The 12,365-nt window shown below is 33.3% G+C and overlaps 1 protein-coding gene across 3 annotated transcripts in view; it reads left to right on the forward strand.

Annotated features, from left to right (window-relative positions):
- LOC136030225 (trichohyalin-like) overlaps window positions 1–12,365 on the forward strand; it is a 185,779-nt gene that overhangs the window by 66,914 nt on the left and 106,500 nt on the right. For 2 of the 3 annotated variants that reach the window (XM_065709039.1, XM_065709040.1), the window contains exon 2: window positions 603–678. The exons of the other annotated variant lie outside the window; for it this stretch is intronic. In XM_065709039.1, the coding sequence (XP_065565111.1) occupies window positions 603–678 (76 nt within the window). The remainder of the gene's footprint in view (window positions 1–602; window positions 679–12,365) is intronic. 3 annotated transcript variants of the gene reach the window in all.

Consider the following 12,365-nt stretch of genomic DNA (forward strand, 5'->3'; position numbering starts at 1 on the left):
GCGTTAGCTCTACTTCTCTTTGTGGTAGTTTCTGATGGTTTTTAGTTTTATTAAGTTATTTACTGTACTTTTTGTTCGTTTTCGGACTTACGTATTTTTAGATGTGATGTATGGAAGTTTTATACAAGAACAATTATTTGACTTTATTTCTGTTTATCTTTGGTGTAATAATTTAAACTTAAATATTCAAACTCTTTGCTTTTCTTTGAAAACTTCTTTTCTCGATTTTTTTTTTTAAATCAATTATCTAAGAAAGAATAGCGGTAGCTAGTTTGCCGTTATTTTCCCTAGCTTTATAACTTAGGAATGTGACTTTGAAATATGAAAATTTAGCATGACTCCGTGTTAATGTAAAAAATTTTCAGACTCTGGTCTCTCTTCTTTTTCTATCAATAAAATGGTTTCAACGAAAGTAAGAAGCCCTCGTCAAGCTCCTAATATGTAGGACAGGTCCACATGTTCCATGCATATTAGAAATAGTGTAAGTAGCAGTTTCACAACCATCCTTTTCATCTTCCCTGATGTTAGAGCGAATATTCTCATAAATAAATTCTTCTCAATTATATATAAGAAATTTAATTCTATTCTTCTTTTAATTTTAGCCAATCGAACTGTTGAGTTCAGTTTTTGGTCAAGAAAATGATTCAAGACTGACGGACACAGGGCAAGAGAGACTCTGTAAGTTATTTTCTTGAACCTTTAAATAAATATATTCAGTTGTTTGGTATTTTTTCCCCAGAGCCACTTCATATGGAAGGGGTGATCCCATAAACTTTAGAGGGGGATCATTCGATTGGAAATCGGGAATTCTAGTGCCCTTTTTAGAGTCAAAATTGATCGAAGGGCGACTAACACCCTACGCCCTAATTTTCCCAAATACGTCCGATCAAAATTTTAAGATAGCCACAATCTTCAAAATATTTCGATGATTGAATAACTATAGTTGTAGGTTTGATACCCCCTTCCCTCATCTCCCGGGGCAAGGTCTGTAAGTTATGCAAGTTAGCCATTGTTAACAAATAGCCTAAGGTTTTTATGGAAAGAATAAGGTCTTATAAACTTTGGAGCAGATTCATTTGATTTGAAATCGGAAGTTCCGGTTCCCTTTTTAAGAGTCAATAATGATCGGAAGGCAGCCAGCACCCTGCCACGCCCTTTCCCCCAGATGGTTTCGATTAAAATTTGAGATAGTCATTTTGTTCAAAATGGACTGAAGGTCAAATAACTATGGTTCCAGGTTTGATATACCCCTCAGCCCTAGGGGCAAGCGCTATGAGCTATGCTATTTACCCATTGTTAACACATATTTTTTTTTATCGAAGGGGTATTCGTACAAACTGTGGAGGGTTCTCATTCGATCGGAGATTGAAAGCCCTAATGCCTTTTTGAAGACTCTAAAGTGATCGGAACACACCAGCTCTTCCTAATGCCCTTTTCCATCAAATGCATCAGATCAAATTTTGAGATCGCCATTTTGTTCAAAATAGTCCAAAGGCCAAATTAATATAACTCAGAGGTTGAAAAATTCCCTACAGCCCCCCGGGGCAAGAGCCTCAACTTATGCGAGTTGTCCATTGCTAACTAATAATGTTTTTGTGGAAAAGGTTGTCAAATAAACTGTGGAGGTGGCTTATTTGATTGCAAGTCGAAAATCTTAGTTCCTTTTTTAAGACTCCAAAGTGATCAAAGGGCAACCACCTCCCAAAGTGATCAAAGGGCACCCCCCCACTCCACCCCACGCTGCGTTTCATTTGCGGATGCATTTCTCCAAATGCCTCCGGTCAAAATTCTGAGAAAGTCATTTTGTTCAAAATACTCCAAAGGCCAAATAAATATGCTTTTGGGATTGAAACCCTCCTCCCCATCCCCGGGGCAAGGGCTGTAAGCTATGGAAGTTAATATATAATGTAAGTGGTTAACATATACAATTTTTATGGAAGAGGGGGTCCTAGAAATTTGGTACCACTCACAATTCTGATCGGGTAATTTTTTTGGAAAAAAGGGCGTGGGAGAGGGACTTGTTGTCTTCCAATCTTTTTGTTCAAAAAAAAAGTAAACACGCATCCGTGATCTTTCTTCTGGCAAAAACCTGCATGAAAAAAGGGTAAAATTCCACATTTTTGTATATAGGGGCTTGAGACTTCTTCAATGGGGTTCTCTGATATGCTGAATCTAATGGTGTGATTTTAAGGTTCCTTGACTTTTGGGGGGTATTTCAACCCTTTTTCAAAAAACAGGCAAATTTTCTCAGCCCTGTAGCTTTCGACGGGTAACACTAAACTTTACCTTGTATATTTAGAATTAGAATAATATGCCAATTGTTTTGATGTGTCCATTCATGTAAAAATTGACCTTTATTAAATTTCGGTTACCAATGAGATGAGTCACTCTTTATATACAGTTCGTCACCACGAATTGTCTGAAAAGCCCAAAAATTCATTTTTTTTTCTGTAAATGGAAGGCCGCCACCTCTATTTCGGAATATATCCTCGGTTTCTGGAGCAATTTTTGTCAATATTAAATAAAAAAAACTAATTTTTTTAGCTGAAAGTAAGGAGCGACATTAAAACTTAAAACGAACAGAAATTACTCCGTATATAAAATGGGTTGTCTCCTCCGCAATCCCTCGCTCTTTACGCTAAAGCTTTTAATTGTTTTAAAAAGTAGAATTGTGGCAAAGAGTCAAACTTTAGCGTAAGGAGCGAGGGATTGCGGAGGAGACAATCCATTTTATATACGGAGTAATTTCTGTTCGTTTTAAGTTTTAATGTCACCCCTTACTTTCAGCTAAAAAAATTAGTTTTTTTTATTTAATTTCTGAACGTTTTTGAATTAATGCATGTTTGGTTTTGGCTCTCCCCACATAAATTATTAAAATGAAATTTGTATATTAATTGATATTACTGCAAATAATCTAAATAAATTTCTCGCTTCCATTGTCCAGAGCCTTCCAGCATTGCCAATCCGATTATCAACAGGAGCCCCATCCCCCTTTTTCCCGACTGTTTCCCCGTCTGAGATTGAAAGAAGAATTGATAAACTAAGAAAGACAAGTGTTTGTCCTTTGGATATCCCGTTTCCCCTTATTAGAGCCTTCGGTGACTTCCTGTCTAAGCCCTTGTCTGTCCTGTTTAACGAAATTACTAAGTCTGGGCAAATTCCAACAATTTGGAAACAGGGTTTTATTATCGCTTTGAAAAAGAATAATGGGAAGCCTGGCTTTGATGGTGTTCGGCCTATTACGCTTACTCCTATTTTTTCAAAATTGTATGAAGGATTCCTTGCAGATTTGCTAAAGGAAAAAATCCTACCTCTTACTGACCTGAAACAATTTGGAAACCTAAAATCAACTTCTACTTCCCACTACCTCGTTTCTCTTATTGATCACATCGGGAAAATCCTCGAAAAACCTAATTCCTGGCTAAACTTAATTTCTATTGACCTTCAGAAAGCCTTTGACCTTGTTAACCACAATATTTTAATTGAGAAACTAGAAAGCGAGTTCAATATCGATCCCTTACTGGTAAAATTGGTTGCCTCATTTTTAACAAATAGATCACAGGTGGTTAAATACCAGAACCATTACTCAAATCCTCTCCCTATCTACAATGGCATGCCCCAAGGAACTCTCCTAGGCCCCCTCCTTTTTTCAGTCATGGTTAACAGCCTTGCGAAGGAAGTTCCTGACCGTTGGAAATTTGTTGATGACCTAACGATTGTTGAAAGTTGCTTCAGAAATTTAATAAGCGACCCTATGAGTATTCTCAATGAAATTGGAAGTGAGGCTTTGGACCTAGATATGACCGTAAACCCCTCTAAGTCCATGATAATGCCGATTTGTTTCCTCAAATCCTCGCCCTGTTTTCTTAATCCTATCCCTCCTGAAATTTATGCATCCTCGGTTAAATTACTTGGAGTCACAATTTCGTCAAATTTAAAGTGGGATATCCACGTTAAAGATATCATCCATAAAGCTAATGCGTCTATCGCCCTCCTTAAGCTCCTAAATAAATATAGCGTCCCCCCTTCTCACTCCTTAAGGTTGTACACGTCGTTTGTCCGTCCGCATCTTGAATATGCTTGTCCGGTTTGGCACCCTGGCATCTCCCGTGAAGAATCAGACAAAATTGAGTCAATACAAAAAAGAGCCTTGCGAATAATTTTCAAAGAAGGCAAGGTGCCTTACTCTCTGCTCCTAAAAAAAGCTAGTTTGGAAACCCTTGAGCGAAGGAGGTCGTCGTTGTGCCTCCGTTTTTCAAAAAATGCAATAACGAACCCTCGGACGGCAAGTATTTTCCCCAAACGTCACTCACCATCCAGATTACGACAGCCTCGAGCTGTTTCTGAGCCCATCCCAGTTTTGTCCCCCATTCGTTGCGTTACCTCCAGATATAAAAAAACCTTTGTCCCCTTCATCACAGAAAAAATAAATAAAATAGCCAACTAGTTTCGCCTCCCCCCGTTTTTTTTCTCTCTTTCATGTGAGGTGCTTTAGGTCGTTGTTCGTTTGATCCGTTTGTTCCCACCGATTGTTTATATGTTCTCTTTTAAACCTTTTCAACGCTAATTTTATCTCACCCTTTTAGTTTTGTTTTATGACTTACCTTTTCAACTTTCTGACATATCGCCGTTTAATTTTTTCTTTTTTTTGACAAATGAATGGCTTTGCCTTTCTGATTTAGTTGTTTTTGACATTGTTTAACCAGTTTTTTAGTTGTTGTGCTATTTTTATGATGTGTTTTTATTTTTATGGTTTTATGACTCTGGAATGCGAATTCCGGAATGCGTCCCTCGGGGCTTGTGATAGTTATTTTTTGAAATTAAATATCTTATCTTATCTTATCTAAGAACATTAATCCCTCACATAGTTGAAATTTTAAATTAATACCCCCCCCCCCTTTTTTTTCTCACTCCACTCTTATCTTATAGTTTGAGTGTTTATTTTGCAATTGCAAACTTTGTAATTCTTGCTAGCTACATTTTTGTTTAAATTTGTTTTCCCTGTTTTAACTTTACGAGTTTTTATCGTTTGACTTTTTATTGATTGCAATTTATGATGTTGTACTGACGCTGAAGTGCGAATTCGGCCCTTTTGGGCTTGTGATAGTCGCTTTGTTGAAATAAATATTATCTTATCTTATCTAATTCGTTTTTTGGATAAATGGCTTTCTCTTAGTTTTGATCAGACGATTTTGAGAAATAAGGGGTGGAGAAGGAGGCCTAGTTGCCCTCCAATTTCTCGGTTGCTTAAAAAGGCAACTAGAACTTTTAATTTTTAACGAACGTTTTTATTAGTAAACATTATACGTAACTTATATATTAGCAACTTACGTAACAAACTTTCATAATCTTATATTTTTATTATGTATACAAGGGGGTTTGTATCCTCGTTAATACCTCGCTCTTTACACTAAATCTTAAGTGTTGTCCCAATTCTTTAAAAATGACCCCTGAATCAGAAAGGCCGTAGAATAAATAGTTGAAATTACTAAAAATACTTTAGCATAAAGAGCGAGGTATTTATCTCCTCCTAAATACCTCGCTCTTTATGCTAAAGTATTTTTAGAGCCCCTCATATGCGTAATTATCTCTGTTCGTTTTAAGTTTCAATGCTACTCCTACCTTTCATTTGAAAAAACGTTTTCATGTTTATTTTTCATTGTTTTCTTATAGTAATGCTAGAAAATCATGCGCCCTTTTCCTTGAACTTTTCTTCCCCCATGACAGATTCCTCCAAGGAAAGATCCTCCAGCATAGCCCCCTCCCCTCAGCCCCACCCCCCAAACAAAATAAAATCCCCCTGATAACGTCTGTACACTTCCCAATAACCATTACTATATGTAAACACTGGTCAAAGTTTGTAACTTGCAGCCCCTCCCCCAGGGATTGTAGGGGAGTAAATCATCCCCAAATACTTAGGTATTATGGTCTTCGACTATGTTGAACAAAATGGCTATCTCAAAATTTTGATCCGTTGACTTTGGGAAAAAAATGAGCGTGGGAGGGGGCCTAGATGTCCTCCAATTTTTTGGTCACTTAAAAAGGGCACTAGAACTTTTCATTTCCGTTAGGATGAGCCCTCTTGCGACATTCTAGGACCAATTAGTCGATACGATGACCCCTGGGAAAAAGAAAAAAAACAAACAAAAAAAACAAACAAATAAACACGGACCCGTGACTTGTCTTCTGGCAAAAAATACAAAATTCTACATTTTTGTAGATAGGAGCTTGAAACTTCTACAGTAGGGTTCTCTGATACGCTGCATCTGATGGTATGATTTTCGTTTCGTGGTAATTCTGTGACTTTTAGGGGGTGTTTCCCCCTATTTTCTTAAATAAGGCAAATTTTCTCAGGCTCGTAACTTTTGATGGGTAAGACTAAACTTGATGAAACTTATATATTTAAAATCAGCATTAAAAGGAAATTCTTTTGATGTAGCTATTGATATCAAAATTCAATTTTTTAGAGTTTTGGTTACTATTGAGCCGGGTCGCTCCTTACTACAGTTCGTTACCACGAACTGTTTGATCCCAAGAAATTGGATTTTGAATTTGATGTTTGTGTACGGAACGAAAATGCCACATTAGGTTGTGAGCTCTTGCGTTAATTTTACTGCCAATGAAGAAAAGCGACAAAAAAACAAAACAATAATTTTCTGCAATGTTATGCTAGAAATTGATTTGAGCATTAGTGGCATGGAATTTGACGAAAGTTATAACTAAAATTACATAATAAAAATTACATCATTACATCCGGGATTCTTTTTTAAAAATTCTATTTCGCAGGAAAAAGGAAACATTACAAAAGTGCGTGGTTAAGTTGAAACCGGTAACCCATTTCGTTTTTTTTTGAAGCAAAAATTGAAACAGAATAACCGGCAGACATTGAAACAGATTATCTGTTCCTCATTCTTTTTTTCAAAAGAAACAGTACAAAACAGAAAAAAACAACATCCTTGATAAACGGATAACCTTTTCGTGTTTTCCTTTCTCACTTTTTTTCTAGAAAAACGAAACATAATCACTGATCTTAGAAAAAAACAGAAATAACATCAGCACTTCTTAATTAATCACTGGGTAAAGCTGTTTGATATATTTTCCCATCTACAAGTGTCCTGGTAAAGGAGTTATTATTAGAAGCTAATAACAGTAATATAAACTTACAACAGGTTACCACGTATCGTTGCCACGGCACTGGCCTGATTTGGCACAGAAAAGGCTTACGGCAGTAGTATGGGGGGCAATACTACTAGCACGCCAGTAGGGGGTATACTAGAGCCAATAAGGAGCTGCTAACCCTTCGTATCTCCAATTCGGTAACTAAAGAGATTGTAAACATGTTTTGATAAACCAGGTATAAAAAGCAGTCCCCGTCCACTAAGGATACGACAAAAAAAATACATAGATTACGAACCTTTTTCAAGTGAGAAGTATTGGGTCAACAGGGACAGGGGAAACATCTAAGGCTCTAAAGATCTTCTATGAATACAAGTGGCACAAAATATGCATACCAGATTGCCTATACTACAAAAACAACCAGATTGCCTATACTACAAGGATTACATCATTTTCATTTTCACAGGAGAACCTCATGTGCACACTAATATGAGTATATAATATTTCTGTACATCCAGGATAATTCTATTAATAAATTTTTATTCGGGTTGAATGAAACCGGTTTGCATTTTTATAAGTTTCCTACACTGAGTGAATATAAAGCGGCATTTTAAACGCATTTTACAATACGAGCCGAATTTTAATGAATCAAAAAGTGAAAAACCTCCTACCCTTTTTTTCTTGTGATACGGGCTTAAAGTAGACCGCTGAACTTTTGTCCCAAATGAATAAATTATTATGGCATCTTATAGAGAGAACTTATGGGCACCCATGTCCTGCCTCCAAGGGCCCCTATAGCCCTTACCCAACTTCCCCCCCCCCCTCTTTTTTAACTTAGAATTGGTTTTTTGGAACATTGAAAAACAATATAAACTTAAAAAATTTCAACTTTTTTGGGACTTAAAAAATTTTTTTAATGTTTTTTCCATGTCTTAGAATGACATTAAATATACTTATAACAAAGGAAATTCAATTGCAATATTTTAGAAATGTGAAATGGAGATGGTATACATATGTTAGCCGTAATTTTTGCAACTAGAAAAATATTGTTTGTAATCATATTTTTTCTTTTTTTTAATTATTTGTTTTTAACAAAAAATTTCAATCTTTTTTTAGGGACTTAAATTTTTTTTTCAAAAACCTATATACAACCCTAAAATGGAATAAGTGTCATGTCAAGAGAAAACATAATGAAGTATTTTATGGAAGGTATTCAAAGCATTCATTTTTATTTTTACGATGATATTCTACATGTCATTATTCTTAAGTGATCAAAGATTATTAATAAAATCAGATTATTTTAACCGTGTGTTTTATTTCAAAATGCTGAACCCCAAGTTTCTTAAATGCTAAATACCGAACCCCAAGTTTCTTAAATGCTAAATGCTGAACCCCAAGTTTCTTAAATGCTAAAATATTTCTAACGAAACAAGATGAGTTTTAACCATGTGCATTTCTTTTCATGAAATCCTAACCCCAAGTTTATTATTTGATAAAATATTATTAGTGAAAATAAAATGTATTTCACCCGTGTGTATTCTTATTTTTGAAAACTAAAACGCAAGTATCAAAATGCTCAAATATTTGTAATAAAAATAAGATTTTGTTTAAGCATGTGCAGTCCTTTTTATGAAAAACTAAAACCTAAGTTTCTTAAATGATTTAACATTTTAGTAGAATCGGATTAATTTTAACCGTTTGTTTTATTATTTCTGAAAACTAAACCCCAAGTTTTTTAAATACTCAAATATATTTTAGTAAGATAAGATAAATTTTAACCAAATGTACCTTTTTTATGAAATTTAAAACCTTAGATCATTAAATGAAAAAATATTTAGTTTTTACAAAATTAAATGTACTTTAACCATATGTTCCATTATTCTAAAACCCAAGTTTCTTAACTGATACGAAACAAATAATTGAAGAAAAAACGGGTTTAATTTTTTTAAATAAAGCAGTGACAACAAAATAAAATAAAAACTCAACTTTAACTTTTTTTTTTTTTCCGTTGAGAAAGGGTCCGGGAGGTGGAGCCGAAATATTCGGAGTATTTTTATTTTTTGTTAGTTAAAGTGTAGTTTTTATTTTATTTTGTTGTCACTGCTTTATTTAAAAAAATTAAACCCGTTTTTTCTTCAATTATTTGTTTCGTAAATGGAAAAGCAGTGTGGTCTAAGAAATTATTTTTCTTAACTGATCAGATATTTATAATAAAATAAGATATATTTTAACCGTTTGCCCTCTTTTTGATGAAAACTAAAGCCCAGGTTTATTAAATTATCAAATATTACTAATAAAATCAGATTTATTTTGAACGTGCGCGTCCTTTCTTAAGAAAACTAAACACCAAGTTTCTCAAGTGATCAAATATTATTAACAAAATCAAATGTATTTTAACCTTATGTGTTCTTATTTCTGAAATATAAAACCCGATTCTGCTTAAATGCTCAAATAATTTTGAATAAACTAGGATTTATTTCAACCGTTTGAATTTATTTTATGAAAACTAAAACCCTAGTTTCTTAAATGATCAAATATTATTAACGAATCAGATGTATTGCAACCGTGTGTCTTTTGTTTCTGAAAATTAAAATCTTAGTTGTATAAATGATCAAATATTTTTAATAAAATAAGATGTATTTTAACCAATTGTGTTTCGTATCGTAAGCACTAAACCCCAAATTTCCTAAATTATCAAATATTCGTAATAAAACCAGACGTACTTTCCCCGTGTGCTTTCCTTTTTATGGAAACTGAATCCTTAATTTATCAAATGGTCAAATATTTTTAATAAAATTAGATGTTTTTGATTGTGTCCTTCGTTATTTTTTAAAACTAAAACCTTAGTTTCTTAAATGATCACATATTTTTCATAACACCGGATGTATTTCAACCGCGTGTTTTCTTTTTTCTGATATCGAAGCCCCAAGTTTCTAAAATATTCAGATATTTTTAATAAAAAATATTTATTTTAACCTTGTGCGTTCTTTTTATGAAACCTAAAACAAAAGTTTCTTAAATAATCAAATATTATTAATAAACTCAGATGTATTTTAACCGTTTAACTTTTTTCTATGAAATTTAAACACCGAAGTTTCTTAAGTGATCAGATATTATTAGTAAAATCAGATGCATTTTAACCGTGTGCGTTTCTTTTCATGAAACTTAAACCCTAAGTTTCTTAAATGATCAAAATTTTAAATGAAAATCAAACGTTTTTTATCCGTGTATATTCTTATATCTGAAAATTAAAATGCAAGTTTCTTAAATGCTCAAATATTTTTAATAAAATAAGATGTGTTTTAACCATGTTCATTCCTTTATCTGAAAATTAAAACCTTAGTTTCTTAAATGACCAAATATTTTTAATAAAATCAGATGTATTTTAACCGTGTGTTTTCTTATTTCTGAAATCTAAAACCTAAGTTTATTAAGTGCTCAAATATTTTTATTAAAAATGGTAGTATTTTAACCTTGAGCATTATTTTTATGATACCAAAACCCATATTTCTTAAATGATCAAATATTATTAATAAACTCAGATGCATTTTAACCCTGTGCGTTCTTTCTTCTGAAAACCAACAAAGTTCATTAAATGATGAGATATTATTGACAAAACAAGATGTATTTTAACCGTTTGCATTTCTTTTTATGAAAACTAAACCCCAAGTTTCTTAAATGGTCAAAATACTATTAATGAAAATCAAATGATTTTAATCCGTGTGTATTCTTATTACTGAAAAACATAAAGCAATGCTCTTAAATGCTCAGATATCTCATTAGAATAAGATGTAATTTAACTGTTTGCATTCCTTATATGTAAACTAAAACCAAAGTTTCGTAAGTGATCAAACATTATTAATAAAATCAGTCGTATTTTGAATGTGTACTCAATATTAATGAAATCTCAATGGGATTTTCAAAAGTTAGCGATGCATCAACGAAATTTTTTTTATTGATCTTTGTTTCTGGAGATTTCTTTGCACTATTTGCGAAACTCGTGGTTTCTAAGAATTTTATGGTTTGTTTCCGAGAATTTCTTGGCCTGGTTGGTATTATTCCGATGACAGCCCGATCACAGTAGCATGCTTGCTAAGCATGCTGTAGATAAAACTACTCAATGAATCCAAGCAGAGTTCTGACCATCTGGAGAGCTTTATTATCATTAATTGAACAGTGATCGAATTGTCAGAATTGTTAGCAAAATAACTTATCATAAGGATTAAAATATATCATAAAGTTCAAATTTTGTTCATAATTCTTCCAAAGAAGAGAAAAAATTTTAAATGAAAAAAGCGGAGAAAAGTAAAAAAATAATATGAAGTCTTGCTACTTTGGATTTTGGTCAAAGTCAGAGAAAAGTGAGCGTGAATTACAGCCCAACTGTTGCCATCTATTCCGCTATAGTTATAGATGGAAGCATAACCGGTTATGTTAGCCTGCACTAAGTTAATAACTTTCAAGTAAGGTACCTTTAGATTAGGTTATTGTGGCCGGTCACGCTAACTTAAACTAAAAGAAGCTAAATTAATAGTTGTTTACTTAGTGTAACCTAATCTAAATTTTTCCCGTTTATTCATGTTAAATTGACTCTCACACTGCTGCTTACAAAGGAACTAACACAAAAAGATTATATATTCACTTTTAACAAAGAAAAATGACCAGCATACATATACCATTTTCATTTTTCATTCCATTATTAATAAAGAAACTGTTTTCTAGCTTAAAATTAATTAAATCTTAAATAAATACAGACTAAAAGCTGAACATTTTCCTTCATTGGAATGCTCGGAACTGAATTTTCACGTTTTTCTCTTCTATGGAAGAATTTAGCGCAAAAGTTGAGCTCTTTGATGTATTACAATCCCTATCATACATTGTTTTGCTAGACATTAACTATTCAATCACTGTTTTATTAGTTATCGTAAAGCTCTCCAGATGGTTAGGGCTCTGCTCGGATTCATTGTGTTATTTCATCGACAGCAAGCTTAGCAAGCCTGTCAATAGGATATGGCTGTCATCAAAATGATGCAAACTAGGCCAAACAACTATCGGAAACAAGCTATTAAATTCTTCGAAACAATGAGTTTGTTGAGTGCTGCCAAGAAATTCCCCAAAAACAAAGATCGCCGTAAAACATATTTTTGATATATCTCTAGCTTTTGAAAATGTCATCGACATATCATTGACTTTTACCAAACGTTAAGAATAAATCTAATTGTATTAATAATATTTGATCACTTTAGATA

Source organism: Artemia franciscana, chromosome 8 (assembly GCF_032884065.1).
Source record: "Artemia franciscana chromosome 8, ASM3288406v1, whole genome shotgun sequence".
Taxonomy (NCBI): Eukaryota; Metazoa; Arthropoda; class Branchiopoda; order Anostraca; family Artemiidae; genus Artemia; species Artemia franciscana.